This window comes from Ciconia boyciana, chromosome 6, assembly GCF_034638445.1.
Source record: "Ciconia boyciana chromosome 6, ASM3463844v1, whole genome shotgun sequence".
Taxonomy (NCBI): domain Eukaryota; kingdom Metazoa; phylum Chordata; class Aves; order Ciconiiformes; family Ciconiidae; genus Ciconia; species Ciconia boyciana.
In genome coordinates, this window is record NC_132939.1 from 11,391,307 (window position 1) to 11,414,921 (window position 23,615).

The 23,615-nt window shown below is 38.9% G+C and overlaps 1 protein-coding gene across 2 annotated transcripts in view; it reads right to left on the reverse strand.

Annotated features, from left to right (window-relative positions):
- The window catches only part of PARVA (parvin alpha), a 67,789-nt gene that overhangs the window by 12,518 nt on the left and 31,656 nt on the right, over nucleotides 1-23,615 (reverse strand). The window contains exons 1-6 of one of the 2 annotated variants that reach the window (XM_072864407.1): nucleotides 20,895-20,979; nucleotides 10,021-10,110; nucleotides 9,851-9,921; nucleotides 9,034-9,136; nucleotides 6,977-7,117; nucleotides 4,868-4,983 (exon numbers count right to left, since the gene is read on the reverse strand). In XM_072864407.1, the coding sequence (XP_072720508.1) occupies nucleotides 4,868-4,983; nucleotides 6,977-7,117; nucleotides 9,034-9,136; nucleotides 9,851-9,921; nucleotides 10,021-10,110; nucleotides 20,895-20,925 (552 nt within the window). In that variant the 5' untranslated portion in view covers nucleotides 20,926-20,979. Of the gene's footprint in view, nucleotides 1-4,867; nucleotides 4,984-6,976; nucleotides 7,118-9,033; nucleotides 9,137-9,850; nucleotides 9,922-10,020; nucleotides 10,111-20,894; nucleotides 20,980-23,615 lie in introns of those variants that run through there. The other variant, XM_072864405.1, reaches the window with a different exon arrangement.

A 23,615-nucleotide genomic window follows, 5' to 3' on the forward strand; every position in this document is an offset into this window, starting at 1 on the left:
GTGAGTGGCCTGTGTCTAGAAGCTGTACACAAAATGGCAGAAGCCAACTCAAATGGTTGCTATTTGAGTCAGTTGGAAAATGAAGGAGTTTAAAAATTTGACATTGTTTCCAGGATGCTGATCACAGTCATCTGGTGGCGGTGTAAATATGGCACGTATGTTTTGCCTCTCTTTGTGTTCTCTCTGTTAATTCTATTCACTGGGATTAGTAAAATTTTGCAATACAGAAAGAAAAGTCAGGCAAATGCTGACGACTGCATCTAAAGTCTAGACATTAGGCAATTATTCATGACTCTTCACTCCCTGTCATATAAGGAAATGAGAAAAATAAATTTGTGCTGGTCCTAGACTTGCCTTCTACATGGAAAGGAGAAAAGGAGAATAATCTTTTGGAAAAGTCCTTCATGGCATGTGAACTGGGGCTGCTGCTCTTCCCTGCCTTGGAGAAGAAGATAGCACAACCACACCTGAGGCAGTCCTCGGTGTATGATGTGCTGAGGATTTGGCCAGGCTTGAGCCTATTACTTCTATACTGCATTACTAAAATATATGAGGATCAAACCTACTTTCTGCAAGAAAGCCATACATGGCACCCTCTGGGTCACTCCAGATTGGCACTTGGAGTAATCTGAACTGTCGTTTTAGCTAGATGATAGTTTCACAGGTTTTCCGTTACGTTTTTTAAAGCCCTGTTACTAAATATCTTGCACATGGTTAAAAATGCATCCAAGGAGGGCCTTTGAACATTAAAAAGACAGAGTGGAGTCCAGCGTGTTACATACTGAAAGAGGCGGCACAGAACAGCTGCTGAGACATCTTCTGTCATGTATCTTGAAAGTCTGAAGAAAAACTACATCATTTAGGGCTACCTTCATTTCCAGCTTGTGTAGACAGCAATAAGTACTTACACTTGAAGTTACAATCTAGTTCACGCTAGCTCAAGTTAGAATTCCACTCTGTTTGGGATTTTTGTTTATTTTTCCCTTTGCTGCAGGGTGAAAGGAAACTTTTATTTCCTCCTGATGATGACTCTGATATGCCAATGATGCCTTCAGGAGCAAAAGCTCTATCACTCTTGTCTCCTAGAGGAGCTGAGCATCATAGCAACAGCAACGGACTTCTCAGTGCCCAGTCTGGTGACACTGGAGAACAAAAAGCCTCTAATACTCTACCTTCCCTCTGCAAACATGCAAAAATAGGCTAAAACATACTCTAGTAACGATATAAAACATATTTCTCCTTTTGATAAACTGCAATTAATATCAATAGGAATGCTGCACCTTAATCCTATTGTTGACAATGCCCCCCCCCCCCCCCAACCACCAAAAAAACCCCCAAGCCGTTGTTTTGTGCCTGGCATCTGATCACTAACATTAATTGAATTTCCACACTGCCCAAATATGACATGCATCCGCTGGACACTTACTTGACCAGCACATGTCACGACAGACTTTCCTATGCTTTTGATTTGTAAAAAGACAGGTGAAAAAGTCCCAACGGCAACAATCAGAATGGACCTTAGAAACACTAGTCTAAGCACCTTCTCTGTGAAGGCTGTTTCCCATACATCTTTTGCACTTTAAAAACTCTCCACCTCAAAACTGACCCTAACGCTGATGTCACCTGCTGTGAAATTTGTTTTACACTAGACAGAGAATGACACAATATTCCTAAAAATACAAAGAAGTGCTACTGAGGCCCGAAAGACTGTCCAGCAATGTTCCTTAAAGACAACAGTGGCTATAACTGAAATAACAAATGATAAAAATGAACATCTACTATTTGAAAGTCACTGAGAAATGACGCATGAATTAAGATTCCCCATTAAAAAGAAAAGCTGGATGCACATTCCAGCAACCACAGAAGACTTTATTTGGACAGGCTTGGCATCTTGTTCCCTCACAGCTGAAAGACTCCACTAAAGGCCATGAAAGATCTTCCTAATCACTTATCATTTTAAATTGGGGACTACCGCTAGAACAAAAAAATACATCTGAAATTTGGATAATATGTCTGGAAATGGAAAGGGTCTCTCTTCTTCATGTCTCTTCACATCAGCTATATGTCAGCAGTTTTATATAACTGAGGGCCAACTGCTTAATTTCCCAGTCAAAGTCCCATTCTGAAAATCTTCCCACTATATGAATGGGTTTTGCCTACGTATTGTTGCTATCCATTTCATCTGGAGGATCATGTTTTATAATTGCCCCACCAAGATGAAATGCAGAACTGCTCCGGAGCTTGAAAGGACAAATACATTTGTCATAGGTTCAAAAAAAGACTTCTTGGGAACCTGGAGGCAATGCTGCTCGGAAACATTTCAGACCTTCCCAGGGCTTTCAGAGAAGCAGTGGGATCAATGATCTCAGATTAAGCTTGTGATGTACACCTTCTAATCTTATTAATTTCCTAGCTTTGCTTAACAGTAGTTTATACCCAAGAACTGCTGTCCCAGTGCTCAGAATATGCTGAAGTCATTCTGGCTGCTCTGCTAATGCATTCTTATACTGTCTGACTTACAGCTCTTGCACACATTTAATCATTTGTGGATGGCATAAATAAATAATTTTTAAAATTAGGCAAAACGATGGCAAGATGCAGCTCTCCACAAAAGCTCTCACTTGTTTCAGTAGAAATGATCAAACAAAGCCTGGGCTTTGTTCAAAGTTATTCATTCTAGTAGTATGGAAGGAAAAGAAAATAATATAACAAAACAGCTACGAAAGGTCCAACTATCACATTTTTTCCCAAATCAGCTTATAACCCAGATTTCATATTACTCTCATTGCTACCAGCTTTTGTACAAAACAGCCAAAGGAAACAAGCTTTCATAAAAACCGTGCTGACTACCTGTTGGGCATGAGCACATTTTTTGTTTCAGAAATATCTTTGTTTCTGTTTCAATAAACTACACTCAGCCAATACAGCAACCCTCATATTTTATGTGTTTCTAAACCAAACAAAATAATGAAATGAATTAGGGTAGTCTTCCTTAAAGACTTCATAAAAGTACTTCATTCTTTTATTACTCTCTCTCTACTATTCCTTTTATCAAACTGTATAGAGTAGAATTTAAAACCAGTTACCACATAGTCTGCTGAGTTTCCCTAGGCATGACCTTACTTTACAGAATGTATGAGGGTTTAGAACATGAGGCGTGCAAGTTTGAACACTAAATTAGGCTTTAGGATCTGCTGATTGTTGAGTAAAACTTTCATTGAGTTCAAAGGGTACGTGATTAATTATATAGAACCAATCCCACAGGACATGAAGACAGATTTAAAAAATAAAAATAAAAACCCCACCCACCATAAAATAAAAATGAAAAAAAAGTCTCAAACACAATTACAGTAAGAATACTGGCCCCCACCCTATGTTAATAGGAATCAGCATAGCCTTGGAGTTCCACTGATTGGCTTTCACCAGGAACTGGGTCTACAGGGTGAAATCTTCTGTAACATTACTTGGATTTTGTTCTGGTGCAACTGCTTTCTCTGCAATTCACTGGCGCCCGAGCTACAGCTGTGTAGCTAAGAGGCAAAGCAGTGTGCCAGATCCTCCCACTACTTACTGTTTTTAAATTGGTTTATGTCTACTGACTTCAGTGGATTTGCTGTTGAACTACATTAGCCTATTAAACAAGAGGACAATTACATCCATTGATTTCAACGGGAATTTTGTCTGGACGTATGGAGTGACAGCAGAATGCAAGATCTGGTTCTTTATTTGAGGACTGTGTTCTTTTTCCAGTTTAGTTTCTCATCCCAAAGATGCCCTTACTGCTGCACTCCTGATTTCTTAAGCTGTTTTTGGTAGAACTTTGAGATAAACCAGTGTAATTAGTATGTTTATAATAGTCAAAGGAAAGCGCTTGAAAATTATGTTCTTCTGAAGCCTTAGACACATAAGCGCAGATTTGCTGGGGTTCTCTTTCATAGTCTGTAGAGAAACTGACAAAGCAGAATCTGAGAGTCAATAAGTCATTATCAGGTGTCAGTAATACATCTCCCAGAGACTCTCCTTCAGGTTTCTCCCCAAATTACAAAACTTGTCTGATTTGAATGCTGGGAGAAAAGTGGTTACTTTCTCAGATCTGTCCCACAGATTTTCACTCACATGAAACTTGAGCAATAGCCCTTTGCACCAGATACTTCAGGGTAACATCAGTTAAAACACGTAAATAAAGATAGATACAGTGTGAAAAATAAAGGCAAAGTTAATTGGAGAGAAAGAAAAGCAGATTAAATGGGAAGAGGCCAGATAAGATAGAGCAAGCACAAGTCCAACTGAAAGAAAAATGATGAACAGAATAACATGAAGAGTTTGGATGGATGAGGCTCTAGCAAGGAGACTGACTGACAAAAAAGATTTAGTTGATGGGGTTTTTTTGCATGCTTATGAGAAAGCCAACACTGTAATCAGACTAAATTAGCATGCACAAGGCTGAAAAAGAATATTTAGTCACCTAACATGAATCTGAATGTAATAAACAGTGACAATTCATCATTCAGTGCCAAGAATGATTTGAATCTCTACACAAGTGAGAAGACCGTCAAAAATGGGAAAAATAATAATTCTGGAGATCATATTGGGTGATAAACAAACACATTCCAACAATAATAATGCTTCATATATTTTTAATGTCAGTCTGGCCACTTCACAATCAAAATAAGACATTCACAGCTCAATCTGGGAAACACTTCCGCCTTTTTCTGGTTGAAGCATTGTCAGCATGGAAGATACACGTGTTTCTTGACAGCCAGAGGGACACAGGCATGCCCACCCAAACAGAAACTCTAGATGTATTTTTCAAGAAACCCCTCAGTCAATTTCACAACACTACCAAGAGCTGTTTAACACCTCTTACCTGCACAACAACAACCTGAATGGACACATGATCTGGGAGTCTGATTGGTGCTCGAAAATACTGTGATAATGCAACCAGAAGATGAAGTATTGCTACGAGACTCTTAGCATGAACAGCTGAAATAGATATTAAAAACACAAGTTACAAACCACAAAGTAACTAGGGCACATATTTTTACTTTTTAGGATGTAGGGATTATGGGATTCTTTTCCTCTTGCCACCTGGAGCCAGGGGGCACTTTTAAGGCACCTCTCCTTTACTGGCCTCCCCCTGCTCAACAGGTCATGCGAATGCAGCCCAGTCAGTAATATGCATCAGCACCAATGCGTTACTTTTTGCAACACGTCTGGATGCCATAGGCTTGTGTAGATGGAAATCTAACCTAATCCAAAAGCCAGATTTCATGTACAGCAGTTTAAGTGCTGTCTCTGCACACTCCTTGCCTTTCCTTTATTCCCTTTATTTCAATAAGGATTTATGGACTATCAGAAAGATATTTTTGTACTCATAACATGCACTTATTCATTTTTAAGTGTCACAATGTCTGCAGGATGATAAATGAGCCTATTTTGGCAGAAGCCTTAAGCAATAACTTACTAAACTCAATGACTCAAACATTCCTCATGAAGTTGTTATAGTTATTGTTATTGAAGCTTTTTCACAGCAGGTTTCATAACGGTAGTTAACACTACCACGACTTACCAGATATCAAAAGCCATACTGTAGGCAATCCTTAATCAAGTATCAAACCATTTGCATGAAAGTGAATCATTTCTAATTCTTATTATTGCCTTTCTTCTTCTTCTTCTGTTTTGGTTTTGCATTTATAGTCTTCCCCAGAGTAGTATTCCTAAATGATCTTTGATAGCTACAGTACAGCACACTTATGTTCTTTGTACTTGAACTAACCAATAACTACTACCTTACTTCACTGGTAAAGCAGGATCAGATTCACTGAAATATCCTTCTCCATTACCTTCCAATGCAAGTCTCAATTCTGCCGTGGAGATACTAATTCATATAAAATGTGGCATCACTGTCAAATTTGGCTGGGGTGCCAGTGGTCACAGATGAGGTGCTTTAGCAGAACACTAAAAAGATGACTGTCTGCCTAGCATCGGTGTGTGCTACAGCTGACTCCGGCTGCTGCTGTCTATCTCTACTTTAGCTCTAAAACACATGTAAAACATTAAATTAAAACTAGAATTTAAATTGTCAGGCCACTCCAAACACCCTGCCTCCAGCTGCATAACAGAGAATGGAAAAAACCTGGAGGGAGGTTGAAGAGAGATGGGGACAGAAAACTCACAGTGGGACCACATGAAGGGGAAAGTCAGAGATGCCTAGTGTTCACTCTTCCTTCCTTGAGCTGTTTCTCTCTGTCTCACTAATTTGTTGTGAACGGAACGGGATACAAAACAGCTCAGCTCAATACAGGTATAGGAGACAGGGAAACTGCTATATACTGGTCACCAGTGTGAAATGATTCTGGATACCAAACTTAAAACAGACTAATAGGCCTACTTTTCTAAAACTGCTGATAACCTGCTTTCTGCAACACATATGCACTAAAATGTCTTGTATTGGGTCACTGAGGGCATTTCTATTAGATATTACTATGTTCATTTTTAATACAATAAAACAGGAAGGGTGCAGTCCTAATCTTGATGAGTTTTGTAATCAAAATCAGTGGTTCAGATTTAGCCTTAAACGATCAGAAATATTATTCATATCTATGTTGCAAATTTTACACAAAGAGTCCTAGGACCTAACTCTCCTTCCGCCTATCTACTACATTTATGCAGGTACTTGCCCGTTTCAGCAAACCAATTTAGTAACAGAAAACCTAAGCTGGTATGCATATGGACTTAAGAGCAGAAATAACCATACTTTGACAGACTCTGAAAAGACAGTTTATTTAAACTGGAGGTTGAGCACCAGTAAAGAGGGTAGAATGTCCCACATCTGGAAGTGCCCTGCAGAGCATCTCATATCATAAATACCAGGCTTCAGCCTTCCCTTATCATTGGATATTTCAGAATTCCAGATAGCAGCTATAAAGTCTTGGCTGTCAACAAATGAGAACAGCATAGAAAAGACACAACTTACAGTCAACGTTCCACTTAATGCTTCTTGGAGGGAGTTTAAGGGTTTCATTGATCTTTTCAAGTACTGTCTGTAGCTTCTGTTTCTGAGCAATTTCAGACTGAGTAACTTCAGCAACATTCAGCTTCTCACTTTCAAGTTTCTCTGAAGTGATAAAAGAAGAAAAAACAGAAGAAAAACCACTGTCCACTCCATGAAGAACATAAAGACATACCATGCACCCAGACGTACATTCAAGAGATATTAGACTTCCTAGTTTTAAAATTATCTCCTTTTCCTCCCAGAACCACTTTCCCCCACACTTCTGAACTCCTAAAGATACAGTTCACATTTTCCTTTTATTTACCCATTGCCAAAGGGAAGGCCAAGCATTAATGAAAGCCACACCACTGGCTAACAAATACTCGCTGCAACTCCTTTTAGGGAACACCAGACTCTGAGATAAGGCCTATTACTTCTGTTGCTACTGCATAAAGGGTATTTTGTATGCAAGTGGCTTGTACAGCCAACCATCAAACCTAGGAAACAGATATCAACTTTAAGAAGATTTGTTTCATCAGTCTCAGCTTCCTGGCTTCTCCCTCAGGCTCAGGAGATTTAAAAATTTTACTTGGCTCATTGGTGATAAAAGTGAAGTGATGCCATATTCATAGAGGTGGAGGATGCATCCAAGAAATGCAAACAAGTATTTCTGGAGGTATGAAAAGAACTAACCTTAGGCAATTTCTTTCTATGAAACCACAGCCCTTCTCTGCACTCAAAATTTGCAGTAGATTTTAAAATACTTTATGAATTGGTTTGTTAATAATTAGTACAGATTGCTAGGTATATACATACACAGCTTAGCATATACCATTACATAGTAAGCAAAGAAAATTTAGCAATAAAAGCTCCCTGATAACAACATCAGAAACAAAATGCTTGGTTGCCTATCAATTTACCTCTATGAAAGAATATCTTATTAAGCTTGGTAAGAGCTGATCTCATTCTCATCAAAGCCAACTGAATATCTTCCCAAAGAGAGTGAGCCTGAGCTACCAGCCTATGAATCCTGCCTATCTCCATGGGTTTCTTGTGCCTCCACAGAAATCAGTCTGTGCATAGTCTCACAACAAGACCAAAGTCTTTAGTTAGCATAGACCTGATCCACAAGAAATTAAGGGTAATGGAAAAGATTCCACTGAAATCAGTAAGTGCTGGATCAGTATATGCATACTTAGAGTCAGGCTGTATCTGATACGCAGTTTTTGGGTTTTGGGTGAAGTCACTGGAGGTCTGCCCATGAGAATCAAATTGCTCAGTCTGGGGCATATCCAGTCTATCACAATATATTCAATAGCTTAACCATTCATAGAAGGGAATAGTCTGTGTAGTCTTTATTAGAAGTGCTCACATGATGTTTCGAGATTCATTTAAGATACTGAAAAGAAATTTACTGGAGACTTTACGAGCTATAATAACTAAGAAAATGGCTTCCAAGCCAACAGTTAAAAAAGCACATGCCAGCTCTGCATTAGCAGTTTCTTTTCTCTATCTGTTTCTCAGCTGAAGCTCAGTTTGCAGTCCACTGGGTACCATTACCTCAGTAACGTTAAAAGCCAGACATCAAATCAGAAAGAAATTCCAACTTTCCAGAAGAACTTCGCAATGTGAATAAACTATAGTATGGAACCAGCAGAGATTAAAAACATCCACCGTTGTACTGAAAATACCCTTGCCTTCAAACTCACTTTCCACTTGTAACACGGTTAAGTTTGTACAGCACATATGCAGATAATAAATTTAACTGGAGCGAATACTGTTGCCAAGACAAGAACCCTCCCTCTCTAGCACCCCAGGTAGGCTTTATGCTGTTCTCATCAACTACAGAGCACCACACATTGCACTGTAGCTATAAGTATTGTGCATACAGCCTACTGCTCAAGGGTCTCATAATACAATGCTATTTTTATATCACTTAGTGGCATAAATGTAAGATGATACCAAGGTTCCTAAGTAGGAACAAGTGATCCACTTACTGACAAAGTGCCCCAACAGCATGCACATATATTTTTTCTTACCAAATAATTTCTGCAATACTTGTCCATCATACAGGTCTTCAGCCAAGTCTTTCACAATAATCCTCTCTCCTACCAACACATCATTAATCCAGTCAATTAATACCTATATGGGAAACACAAATTTGGCAGTATTATACACTATTCATTTGCAATTTAAAACACATGTCATTTTGTACAACGATGAAAATATTTAGCAGAAAGAATACCAAAGCTGCAATGGCTCAAAATACAAATCAGTCTGAAATGCCATCAGAAGAAAACAGGAAGCACTTAGGAAGGACTCTTCTAAGGTGGCTGTGTCAATGCACCACAATGTCTAGACAAATACCGGACTGATGCAGTGCCTTCTGGAGTGAAATGTGTCCTTTGCTTTCAGTACTATTTTAACATTTTATTGTGAAGCAAAAGGTGCTGAAGTCAATTCTAATGAAGCTTTCTGCTAAAGTTCTAACCCAAAGAATCACAAAGACTACAAGGGAAGTCAGCACGATCTTAGATTGGGGGTGGGATGGGACTAAGAATCTGGACTCAGGATTTTAATCCAAATTCTTAAGTCTCACTGTGCTATGTCTAGAGAAAGATACTGCAACAAATGACCTGCCCATTTCACTGGGATGGGATGGCCCATTTCAATGGGATGGGATGGCCCATTTCAATGGGCCCATTTCCCAGCGAAACCCACTGGGATGAAACCACACCATGTGGTTTCATTTAATTAATATCTAAACAGTGCTTTGAAATGTTCACATGAAAGAGGCAGGGATAGCATTAAAAAATAGCTTCACCTTCCTGAAAGTGTTTACATGCTTTTCATTACCTTCATTAGTTCTTGTAATTTTGGGTCATTTCTTGAATTTGGATCAACCATTGTTCGGACTTCATTTTCCTCTGAAAGGTTTAAAAGAAAGATATTAGAAACTATTACAGGCATGACACTTTATTTTACATCAAGCTTTTATGTTGAGATGTAAAATTGTAGTGAATTACCTAGCATAGTGTCCTCAGGGTCTAGTTCGAATGGAATTGGACTGAGAGGTAAGTTAATGGCATTTATTCCTTCTTCCTGTAATTCAGATACTAGGAAATAAAAAAGAAGAGCTTGGTCAAATTTCAATTCAATCTTACTTACTATTTCACTCTTGCTAAAAGTACCATTAATTGTCTTAATTTCTTTATAAGAACATGACTCTATTAGATAAGCCACTAGGTGTAATTACAGCAATAAAATCTAGGTAAAAGTGGGAGGCCCAGCCAACAAACCTTTACTTGTATGAGTAGATTTTTCATGGATAATGGTACTGGAATCAATGCAATTTCCCCAAATATCTTCCAGGATAAGGCCTATTGTCCTCAAATTTTAAAAGGCTCAGTTGCATTTTAATGGTCCTGACATTATAACACTAATAAATCATTTTACTTGAGGGAAATGATTATTTCTCTCAGCTATGTCACCCTTGCTCTGGAGATGCTTCAAGTTTAGCTACTTGAGAAGAGCTAGGTCTGGCCATATATCCACACAGGAGCTGCCAGACTGATAAACTATTTAGGACTGAAGGTGCAGTCGCAGCACACGGCTCCCTCCATTGTTCAGGTCAGAGACCAGCTAGAGCAGACTGTGGGATGCTCCTGGCCTGTGTTCTTGGCCTTTCTTTAGCAGAAACCATGGCAGCAGGACACAGGTGCAAGATGATGAACCCTCGAAAGTACTGTCTTAAGTATGGAGTCCAGACAGGTTGAGAAAGAATTTGGACACAGAAATGGGGGAGTAATCCAAAATCCCATAGTCTGGAGATGCCCACAGTTGTCAGGAAATATGGACAAGTTCTTACTCAGCCAAAGTCCCCTAATGCTGCAAAAATCAATGTTCTTGTAATACATGCTCTGATACCATAGTAACAGAGAGATCCAGAGAAGAAGTGTAAAAGCAGTCCTGCTGCTAGTTCTGTACTGTACAGATTCTGTACCTGGTATAGTTCAGAGCAACTTCATTTATGCCTCTGGGTGACCCAAACTTTAATAGGTTACAAAGACAAAACCCTTCCTTCACTGCCCGAACATGCCTCCATAACGGAAGAGAATAAATACCAACGAGCCAATACACTAATTCTACCGCTATGGAAGAATACACAGCACTCTGCAGGGAGGGTACCCACTTTGGTCACCAGACGAGTTTGTATCTTGCTTTGTAACCAAGAAATCAGTGCAAACCTGATTTACCAAACCAGGAAGGAGGTTCGTTGTCTTACGAATGACAAGTAAATAATGTTGTTTTGAGCACTCATTGTCCAGAGTACAGACCTTCAACAGAACTGGTTGTTAGCACAACTGTTCCAGTCAGAGTTTAAACTTAAATAACTTAATTCAACCATCCTACATGTGTCCTAAAAGATTCAAGTAGCTGTATACACATGAAAGTTCTGACATGAACTAAAATACATGATTTACATGCAAGATGCAGATTCACCATCTAACATTTCAGATTTACTACCTGAAGCTTTCCTCAGTTTATTTTGAAAATTACAGAAACAATTTAGGTTCGGAGAAAACAGAAAAGTAGAAAGTGACAGTAGAGATCTTGTGCTTTGTTCCTGGCCCTGTGACTGCCTCATAAGTTAGCTTTTGGAAAACGGTTTTACCTCTCTGCCTTAACTTCCTATATGTGATAAGTACAGCTACGTTTCACATGAACAGTGTGATAATTAGTCAGTTGGTGTGATAACAGTACTTAAAACTTTCCAAATATTTTCTACACTTTGTGAAATGTTTTGTCCTCTGCCAGATGAAATGCCTGTGCACGTTAAGAGTCTGCGAAGCTGTATTCAGGCATCTATGTAAGATTCATAGCAATAATGGCTGTTAGAATGCTTATTACTTTTTATTGTACAAAAATAACTTTGAAAAATCCACTACCTTCACTACTGAAACACTAACTTCGCTCCATACACTCACCCTGCTTGTGTATCTGTAAAATACAAATACTGAGCAGCTCTAAAGAGTCATAAAATAACGTTGCCAATAATAGTTCCCTGGACTGTTGTATATCCTCTAAAACTGATGGCTGAGAGCGATGGACCAAATTAATCCCTCATGTAACTCCACTGAGTTCTGAGGAGTTATAGCAAGGATGGATTTGGTCTAGCATGTATAATCTCGGGAACTGTTTACACTTAATGGCAATTTTTTGAACTGCTAGCACTCCTTAGAGAAAATAATTGTTGGTTTTATTAACCTCTCTGATTTTTTTTTTTTCCCCTTCATTTTGGTTCAAAATGGTTATGGGCATAAAAACGTCAGTGGATAGAAAACTTCCATGTGGAGGTCTTTCTGTTCTGAAATATTTAGTTCATGAAGGACTTCCACACAAAGATTCTTAGGCAGAAAACATTTTTTTTTTCACATCAATCCCAAGAGGGAGCATAGAAAATAAAATCTGTTTGAGCCAACTGGCTCCACTGAGCTCTCCTGTCCCAAAAGGCTGGATGCTCTGCTTGGGCAAGACACACTGGAGGAAGCAGTGAGCTTATTTTCCTAGTGAAGGACAGTGGGGAAAGCTTTTGGCTTCTCTATCCAGGGAGCGACCCACTGGCAGAGCTCGCTGACCCTTCTCCAGGGAGACTGAGCGGACCTTTCAAGGCTGAATGTTTTGTAAGGCATTCTTTATAAGGCCCACTGAACCTCCCCATTTTTGTCCTCCAATGTGCACAACTATTACATTTTACTTGTAATAACATGACCTTCATCATATTATCAGAGTTTTTGAAAATAAGAGAAAGCCAACAAAAAACCCTGCTGTATCTTTGCATGGAAAGGGAACATAAAATACAAATAAAATAATAATAACTATACATGAGAAACTAATACATTGATCTGTTCTAGAATGCATGGCTAATGTTCTATTTATTGTACAGCAGGGGCCAAGTCCCGCTTTGCTGTACGCAGGTAAACATAAGCAGTGGTCTTGTTCCCCCAGGGAGCTCACCCAAATCGCATACATTTCTCACATCTGCCTGAGCCATATGCAGAACCTACCCAACACACCTCCAGATGATCCAAAGATCCCAAATGGATCCAGTCTGCCAGAGAGGACAGCTCCTCCTCAGCCACTGCATTCTGCAGTGCACAACCCATGCCCAAGGTTAGTATTAGTCCCGTAATAAAGACTCCTCCTGCCCTCCTGTCCCCTACAAGCAGAAAACATGATGGAGAAACCCTGAGCCTGATAGCATCTTTTTCATTTCTTTCCCAATACTGAAGAGAAAAGATTTAACTACAGATTAATAATACTACTAAAAGGAGCAGGTAAGAACACATTAATTATATGAAGTTGTACGTAAAGAGAGAGAGTATAGCCTCACTTTCTAAGAATTTCCATCAAAAAAGCTCCATGACAAACCACTATTGTACAGTTAGGTGTTTATAGAGGAACCACAAAAATGTGATTGAGGTTAAGAGTTTGCATACCACAGTTTCAGCAGAGGAATCAATTTTTCAGCTGCTTTTCATTAATTTGTTTTAATTAATTTTCATGAAAATCACTTCAGCGATTTAGTATTTTAATAAAAACAAAACACACAGGTTTGGGACAATTTTTGCAGCAGCTGAAATTAAAATAAAATCATCCAATTTCTTGAAATACTTTGAGGAATGACTTGGAGCATCAGTAAGATCTCCACTCTGAGTCTTACAGTGTAAAGATCCAGGAAGGGAGGAGGGGACATAGCTGCAGCAGTTCATCTACACCACACCAGTTGCCAGGAGCCAGACCAGCACACTGGGGCCTGTGGCAGCTCCTCTGAAGGACAGTATCCACAGAGTTGTCTGCTTGACACAGGGCATGCTTGGCCACTGGACGACCCCAGTAATGAGAGTTAAGAGCACCTTTCTGTTCTTACTCTCTGCTGTGGCCCAGATACAGCCCAGTGTGTCAGCTACCATGGGGCTTGTTCTCATCATGCTTATACTGGCATGATTAGGGACTTTATCCTTTTGGACATGAGAGGAAAAACCAGTCCTTCATGGTTTTTTTACAGTCACCATGCTGAGTGGAACTGGGGGCTGAATGTACTTTTAAAGCAAGACCCGTAAAAGCAACAGAGTTACACATGGCCCAGACAAATCTCCGTGGATTGGCAATGTGAAAGTCGCAGTTTTAACTCTGGATAAGGAATGGACTCTTCTGCTCAGACTTCTGATTCAGCTCCACATGCCAAATTTGTTATGATGTAATCAAGTGCAACTCCACTGCTATCAGCTGTCAACAGACTTCCTCCTATCATGCCAGCACCAAATTTGGCCCCAGAGCTGGGGAGCCCACAAGCTTGTATCAACAGCAACTACAGCAGCTATTTTAAGCTGGATAGAGTTCTTACTGTTTTAGATGCTCTAGGATTACAAGGTCATAAACCTATGCTATCAAATCCACACGGGTGCTCTGAGCCAGACTTTGCCCTTTGATGCGCACATCCAACTGCCATTGAAACTGTTGGACGCCAAGCACATCTGAAAGTGGAGTACTGCCCATACGGTTTAAATTGGCTTAATTCCTCTAGTACATGCAGCCTGTTGCTCCACATTGTATTTATTAGACAGTTTCATTTGGGTTTTTTATTTGTTTATTTTGTGTGCTGAAGGCTTTTTGCTGCCCTGTTTAGTATTCAGGGCTTAATGTTATTCTGATTTGAATAAAACCCATCTTATTATTTAACTGAGCTCAGAAATGCCACATCACCCAATGCGCTCTCTGTGGTTTAGATGTATTTTAGCGTATCTATCCAAAGAATCATAAAATAAATACAGCAAGATGTAGTGTTAAATGGTCTCTCCTCTGAGTGCTACAGCCATGTTTTTCCATATAATTGATTCTGTACTTACGAAACTAAAATTACTCAAGTGCTACAACACTAACGGATTGATTCTGAAAGTTTGTGATTAACTAGAACCGAATCCTAATGTTGGAGGAGCACAGTGACACAATGCTTCTAACCTAATCTTTCAAAATCAGGAGATTTAAATATATGCATATACACCTACATAAATATATACATACACACTTCTGCAGTTCTTTAACTTCCTTTCTTTCTTTAACCTAAGGGGTTTCCATTCAAGGTCTTCTCTGACACTTTTAAGGTTGCAAATACTTTAGTTTGTTGGTTTGGGGGGTTTTTTGTGGAAGCTGAGATTTGTTGACATTCACATGACTCCAGCAGTTTAAGCTTTCTAGAAAAAGTCAAAGGACAAACTACCTGATATTATAAACTACTATGGTAGACAGTAGCTTTACATGCCATGTCTCTATCTTAAGCTACTTTTTCCTGGAACAAGCACAAGTTGGAAGGCTAGCTGCAGACATCATACTGCCAGAGTAACACTGGATATTTGTATATACACCCACATTCAAACATGCATGCATGCATATGGTACATATGTTTACATATGTAGCCAGAAAATACAGTTAGTTTAGAAAAATGCTAATTTTCAATAAGAAATCTCTTTACTGTTCTTGTACAGACAGACATATCCATTCAATTATAGTTGAGCCAAATTTAGATGAATCATTTTTTATTTCATATTCTCTTTACTGGGTGCAAATTTCTGATAAATGCTCATGACCTTGATGGCTTGTTTTTGTAACCACTTGTGCACAAGAGCAGCTTTACTTCCTCTACTAACTTGATAGTCTGCAATGCAGACTTGAGTGTAACTTACTGTAACCGCACAGATTTCAGTGGATTTATGCTGATTTATACCAGCTCACTGGCTCAGTGTGATTCCTATTCCCCCTCACATAGTCCAGTTTTATACTCTGATATAATTCCAGTGGAGTAATTCTGAATTTGTACTGGCAAATGTGAGAAGAAATCCAAATTACCTAAGATGGTCAGAGAATGAGAAAAAACAGCAAAAGCATTTTCAGAAAGTCCTAGTTTAAGCTTTTACAGAATTATTCTATTTAGTCAAGCAAACTTATGCAATTGCTTTCTGGGCCATCCATCCAAAATGTGTGTGCATCTTATAAGTACACAAAGGGAAAAGAAAATATTAATCTAAAATAGTACTGCCTAATTTTCTTGAATACATAATTCATCCAATATGGATTTTGGCAGCTCAGCTTTAACTTCGAAACAAAAGAAATCCACACAAAAGACAATAAATCTGCATTACACATGGTACTAAAATGATCCAATGGATTTATAGATGTTTACAAGTTTGCAGAGTGTGACACAGCGTCCACCAGAAATTTGATATTCACAGCACAAAACATCATAAACATATGTCTGCAACTACAAAGGGGTCTTTTTATGAGGGGATCATTGTTAAAATTGTCTTCAGAACATAAACCTTAAGTTGTAAATGCTACTCCCCATTTACCCTCCAAGACATAACAAATGAGGAAAGAAAAGCAGATATGTTTGTAATTGAAAATGTTTCTCAGGAAATGATCTGTACAGGAACATCATTCTCATTCCATTAACTGCTGACTCCAAGCCAACCATTTGTAAAAGTAAATAAATATGCAAACTGGCTGACAACAATGTGCCTGCCTTTAATGTTACTGCATTAGTACCCAGTCTCCAAAAAAGAATCCATTTTCTTTTCTCATTTCTCCATTAAACCAAACATGGCATACACACAAAAGAACGGGAGAAATGCTGTCCACAAAAAAGAATGGGAGAAATGCTATAATTTAATTTTCATGTATGCAATACAAATTAAATGCTTATTGCCTTGAACTTTCTTTAAAGTCCAAAGCTACTCCCAGGTACCTCAGTGACTAGCTTGTTGTTCCTTTCTTTTTTGCAATTAGCAGGGAAAAAAAACCCTCCACAGACTGACAGATGTCTGGTCTGAGTAGGTAAAAAACAACAACAAAACAGGGAGCAAACTCAATCCTTTTAAAGAGTACACGTGATTTTCTTCACCATGTCACAAGCAGCTTCATTAAGCCTTACATGCTTTCACATTTCATTTGGGATGAAGGTTCTTTCTCAGAATTTTCCTGTAGTTTCTAAGAGGTAACAAGTGGTGCAGTGTCAAGCTAACACAGATGTTGGTCATTCCATTCATTCCTTCAACACATCTTTTAAAATACATCAGCAGTATTTGCAGATGTTTTGAAAAGCCTGTCACCCTATAGGAGTGTTTAAAGTATCACTGAAAAAAACCAAAAGACAGCATTGGGAACAAATGTGGACAGGAGTTTAAATGACACTGATTTTTTCCCCCCACTGAAAAACAAACCATGCACAGGAGAAATGCTGTGACCATTCCAAGCCCTTATCAAAATGTGCTGTGCTGAATCTGATCCCAGCCTGAAAACTCCTCAAATAGCCTCAGATACGTCGGTAGGGTCTTTGTGCAAAAGATACCTGCAGGTCGTTAGCTGGTGTTCACATGGTATCCCTAAATACAAAATATTTTATTGAAATGAATCCTTTGACAGCTAAGATTTCCAAATTATTGAGACATTTATTGCAATAACTCAGAACTGATTTATTGAGATAGCTCGGAACTACATGGGGTCCTTGGGGCTATACAGAGACAGAAGGGAGAGCATTTGTGTCCTCCTCACCAATATCTTGATATTTCTCGAGTTACACAAATCTGCAGGTAGCAACATCCAGAAAAGAGTCAGACAGACCTCATGGTGTAGTCCTAACCCTAACCAAGGGGAGACAACTGTTCATCCTGTATACTCACCAGTTTGCTGCAAGTTTTTTCCAAATATTGTGGAGTGGAGAAGCTGATTTTATAGGACTGACTTGCCTCGTTCTCTGAATCACCAATCAGCTAAGAGTAACTATTCCAACATCAACAAGAGGCGCTCACGCAGAAAACAGAAAACCAAAGATCTGTTCCAGGAAGTCTTTCCCAGCTCAACAAGTTCTAACTATTCCTAAGGGAAAACCCAAAAATAGTTCTTAGGAATGTGAGGGCACACTAGTAGCAAGCTGAGGATTTCCTGAATTTTTTGCTCTTTTCTTCTTATATATATAAGCCTTGTTTTTGAAGGAGAAAAAAAATAAGTGTCAGACCCACTACATCTCAATAATTTAGACGACTACTTCTTCTTGGAAGAATTAGAAAAATGACTGCATTTACTGGAAAGTTAAAAGTTCCTTTTCAAGGACTGCGAGTTGGTTTATGTATCACACATGGCCACTATTTTCAAACTGTATTTCCTAGAGCTACTTGCATTTTCATATAAACATCTGGTCATCTTCAAGGAATGACTTTGTGACAAAGGATCAAAAGATTTGTAGTAAGTGGCCAAGTATTTCTACATCCCAGACTGAAAAACAAAACCAAAACCACCTTAATATCTTCTGAGAGCTCCTCAGGCTTCAAGATCTTTCTTTGGTATCAAAGTTAACCAAGATAAAGTTTGAGGGTGACACCAAGGCTGGACAAGTAGCAAACACAAGGAAGATGGGATAAGAGTGACCCAAAGAAATGAAAATAGTAATGGATACAAAAATGCAAATGTATTACTTATTTGCATAACTGGTAGCTTGCAGTCCATGCTTTGGTACCTTCTGCATCAATCCTGAGCATTTAACTGTAGTTCTCAGATTCAGTACAACAAATGAGAATTGACCTGCAACATCTAATTCTTTTTTTCCCGTCCATTTTAAAGATTTTCAATTTCTTGCTACCTTTAATATTTGTGCCTAACACACAGATGGTTTCTAAAAGTCTCTGCAGCATGTCCTAGGGAATTGAAGTTTCTTGTCAAGGACAGAATCAGGATCTAATTTGGGAATTGGGATCTAAAGACAGGCCTTCAACATGGAAAAACTAGGCTGTGGCTTTGGCGGGATCAACAGAAACCCAGCTACATTCTTAAAGAAAATGGGCTGGATTTGGTGAAGGGCAGAAAAACAAAACCTTAAAATGGCAGAAATATATCTTCCAGCATACTGAAGAACAAAGTAGCCTTTGGGGCTCTCTTGACCAATGTGAAGGTTAGCATGCATTTGACAGCAGAAAAACTTCCGGCTTGGACTGTTACAGAAAGGACTACAGAAAAGGTAAACTTGTTTCCCCATCCTTATTTCATATGAGTGTGCATCATCAAGATGCACATCTGATGTGTGGAAGCCCTCCCGTTCTCACCCAGCCGTACAGAGTGAAGGGCCATTTCAGGGACAGAGAGGAACATATTAGGGCTGTGGCAATCCCTGACTAGAGGGAGGATTTCGGTCAGCTGGCATAAATCACAGTGTGGTGTGATCAATAGTATGGCTGTGATATTCTCCTAAAAAAAATTTACACAAAAGTGTAAGATGATGAGGCAAGACAGGACTTCGGTAGCACAAACTGGAAACTATATTTGGCTTAGGAAAGCAGAGTTAGTTCTCAATTTGCACAGGAAATAAATCAACACTTTCCAGTCTAGGTTCTCAAATCCCTTAATCAGAATTAATTAGTTTAACATGCCACCAACAGAAGAAAATAGCATTATCCCCATTCTGCAGCGTAGAAAGTAGACGCAATTGTAGATTAAGGGATACATCTACATGTTTCCTTTCTGGACACACAAATTGCACTTGTAAAATGGAAGCTAGGCACTTAAAAATACAGCCTTAAAAACCTGTCTATAATGTTACACTTAGCCTGATGTAGAATGGACAGGAATACCCATACCTCTTGTTTCCCAGACTTGTATCATAGCAAAGAGAACACCCTTCTTTTCTTGTAACCAGTAGTAACGATTTTCCTCCAGCCCTGTGCCTTGTCCTTCAAGGGCACTGCCAGGTACCCTCCTGTGCATTCCTGATCTTGCTCATTTCCTTATAAAACTCAAACAGCTGCTCCAACTTCCGAATGCCCTGTCTCAAAAAAATTACCTTACTGAACTGTTCATCTGATTATGGTGTTCACATGTTTCTTATCAGGAAACAAGTTGCAAGCAATGTAAGCACCAGCATTGTAAAGGTAAACCCATAGCTCTGAACTGTACATGCATTGCAACCCTCTTTTCCAAGAGATCTCAAACAAGCTGTAAGTTCGGAGCAGCACTTGCTACAACCTGTCATGCTCTGTCAGACAAGGGAAAAAACTCTGTGTAATACTCCTACCTGTTAAATGCATTTCATGGGTTGTTGTCATTACCAATGTATCAATTTCATCATGCAAAACATTCATACCAATAGTAGCTGTGGCTGTATTTCCTACTTCACAGGTGAACACACCAAAAATTGCAATTCAAGCATCCAAGCAAATAACCTTAAATGGGTTTTGCTTCATAGCACTAACACATTCAGAATTTCCCATAAATAATCTGCAGCCTTCAGTGGCTGATGTCATAAATGAGTTTATGTTAATATTCCTATTAGAAAGTGTTTAGTACTACAAAATTTTCATTTTAATAAGCATGAATATTAAAACTTACCTACTGCATGATACATAGCCCATTTGAAAATTGCTATCTCAAGCATGCTTTTGACTACAAATGACAATTTTCCCTAAGTGGAAATTGAGCTGATAAAAATCACTATTTTCACACTGGATCCAGTATTACTTAAGGACTGAATTTGTACCAAACTGAGGTTAATAGAAACACATACTCATATGAAATACCACTAGGATGAAACAGTTAATTCTATCTCACTCATAATGCAGAAATATTTTCACGGAATAGCATTCAAAATTAACAAACTACTGTATTTTCTTCCTCTTTTACGCAGGAAAAACGAAGTCTGACAAGAGCAAGAAGAAAATAAACTCCCATTCTTATCTTCAAAATATTACAAACCAAAAATAACTACCATTGCAAAAATATAAAGTCAGAAAACAATACTCCTAAAGCATCACAGAAACAAAGATAAAAAATAACTGAATGAGTCGGTCTAGTCTCCTACCTTTAGGGCAAAATGCTCCACAGCCCATCATAGGGTTGCTGGGCCACCCTCATAGTGCATCACAGGGAGAACTGCAGTCTTTACGGTGTTTGAAGTCCCTTGCTCTGCAGGCCCCTTTGCTGCTGCTCTTCAGAGATGCTGTATTAGCTTTAGAGCCTGTTTTCCAACAGAATGGTCCAAGCACATCACAACTCTCAGCTCAGAGCATCGCTTCAGAACAAGTGACTGACTGCCTATATAATTTAATATGATGCCACACGAGACTCATAGACCATCTGCAAAAGAAACTAAATCTGCTTTTTGCAGCCTGGTAAGTTGCATTCTGAAAGCTGGGATGCAGTTTTGACTGTGTGCTTTTGTTATCAGTCATATAACTGAACAAAACGCTCAAACGGCAAGTGTAAAGCACATGTTTTTACCAATCTCATAGTCCGATTCTGCTGTAGAATCGCAGAATCTACAGCAGAGATTCTGCGTTGCTGTAGGTAACTTGTACCTTTTCCCCTTATAACTGAATAAAGTCACAATTCCCCTCAAAGCGTAGGACTGGTCTGGACACAGACATGGCAATATTGGAAGTGAAATTTTTCTTTTCTTTAATTTTCTTTTCTTTTCGTGAAACAAAGGCTGGCCAACAAGAGCTACAGAATCCTTGAATTCTGTTGCCAGAACTGAGATGCACATGTGATATTACCAAATTCAGGTCCTGATCACAGTACTCCTTTCCCTATAAATACTTCTCTACTGAAATAATTAGCCAAACTCACATGGAAGGAGGATTAAGCTCTAAAACAGGCAAAAGCATATAAAAAGCTAAAAAGCGGAGGAAAGGAGAGGTATGAGCCATCAAAAGAATAATAAACTACTGGTAAGAAATGAACTAGTTTTATGGGCTATGGGTCCTTCCAAAGAGGGACAGTAATGAAAGATAATCTAAAGCAATTACTTACTTGGGCTAAAAATCAAATTGCTATGAAGTTTTCTACAGACTACAACTTTTCAGAAGCTGTAAAATGTTTAAGTGTCTGTTTCAACTTGGAGCAGGATGAGGGAAGTGACACATCCCTGGCTCATTTCTAAGTCGTGGAAAGTGGTTACCTTTCTAGTTTCCAATTGAACTTCATTTAAAATACCAGTGCCAAAAGGCAAGTATGGAGAACTGAGAGGTATTTATTATTTAGGGTTATTCAGCTGTGCTACACAACATTCCTCCCCCAGGTTTTGTATCAGATGTGATTCCTTGCAGAAAAAGACACGGAGCTCTCATCACTGTTCCGAAACCACATTCTTTCCCAGTTCTAAGGAGTCTCTGATACACATCGGTCTGCAGCTACTGGGTCACTCCTGAAAGCAGCTTTTCCCCGCCAACAGTCCTATTTCATGCTGTACTCACAAGTAGTAATGGGGCTCCCCATTCTGACTCCTGGAGTCCCATTGCTTTCTGGCACTGGGAAACTGGATTGCTGAACTGCTGAATAACAGCATTCAATTACAGGATAATACTGAGCTGGCAGTTCTTCACCAAGCTTTCCTTTTCTTAATTTCTGAATAGAACCATAAGTGTCCCAGATACTTTATTATGGCAATCCCGTTTGGGAGATAAGTACAGCTAAAGGAAAACCACGCTCCACTTAAAACATCAAGGAGGATGCTGAAGATGATTAAATGTTAAGAAAATTCACAAAGTCTGAAGCCACAGCAACCTGCATCATCAATTCAACCTATTTTGTAAGTGATTATTTATACCTATTTATGAAGCAGCACTTTTTTGCATGCACAAAAATAGCTATTTTACAAAAATAGTAAATGAAAGTTGGTTTTTTTACAATGAGTTTTTGTACCTACAGTAATAGCCAAAAGATCATGTCCAGGTAAACTGTTCTAATAGGTGTAGTTACAGCAGAGTAAGAAAGCTGCAAATTAGCTAAAGCAGAAGTGCTTTCTCAGAGGGTGTAACATGGCAAGAAGTTGACAATAGCAGGTCTGAAGTGCATAGCTTGGGGACCAAGTAGAGGAATTTCTAATCATACTCTCTGTAATCCATTTTCACTTGCCACAAACATAAATTCAAGTGGGACATAATTTCTAATCCCTGTAATCTAACAACAACAACAAAACCATCATTCAGAAAGCCTGTGTGCCTCCCCCTTCCCTCAGAAGAGATCACTGCAGGGAAAAAACAGCACATTGGTAAGATGCTTTGGGCCTAGAGTTTCCCAAACTGTCCCTAAGGGTTCACTTTCAACCCCACAATTTTCAGCTTTGTAAAAACAGAAGTATAGCCAGGGAGGACTAAAGTCTTTTTCAAGCGGTTTTGGCCATCAATACAGGAAACAATTCAAAGGCAACATGACACTGATAGCTTAATTTGTGAAAATGGATAAATACCGTATCTGCCACATAGCACATTAACCCATGTAACAAATAAATACAGAAATAGCACTGCAATACTTGGTTAAAAGGTTTTGGTTCACAGAAGAGGAAATTTAATTAAAGCATGTAATGTCAATTACTGTCATTTGTAATTTTATTTTGCTTCCCTAGAAACAATACAGATGCAGGATTCTAAAGTTACCTGCATGTTTGATGCAAATGGGATAAAATTATCGAGGTTCTGAGAAAACACAGATAGTAGTAGGAAGAAAAATGCATTTTTACCTAACCTCATTCATGGATCTTCTTCAAAGTGTTGATTACATGAGGACTGACATGCCTCCAATT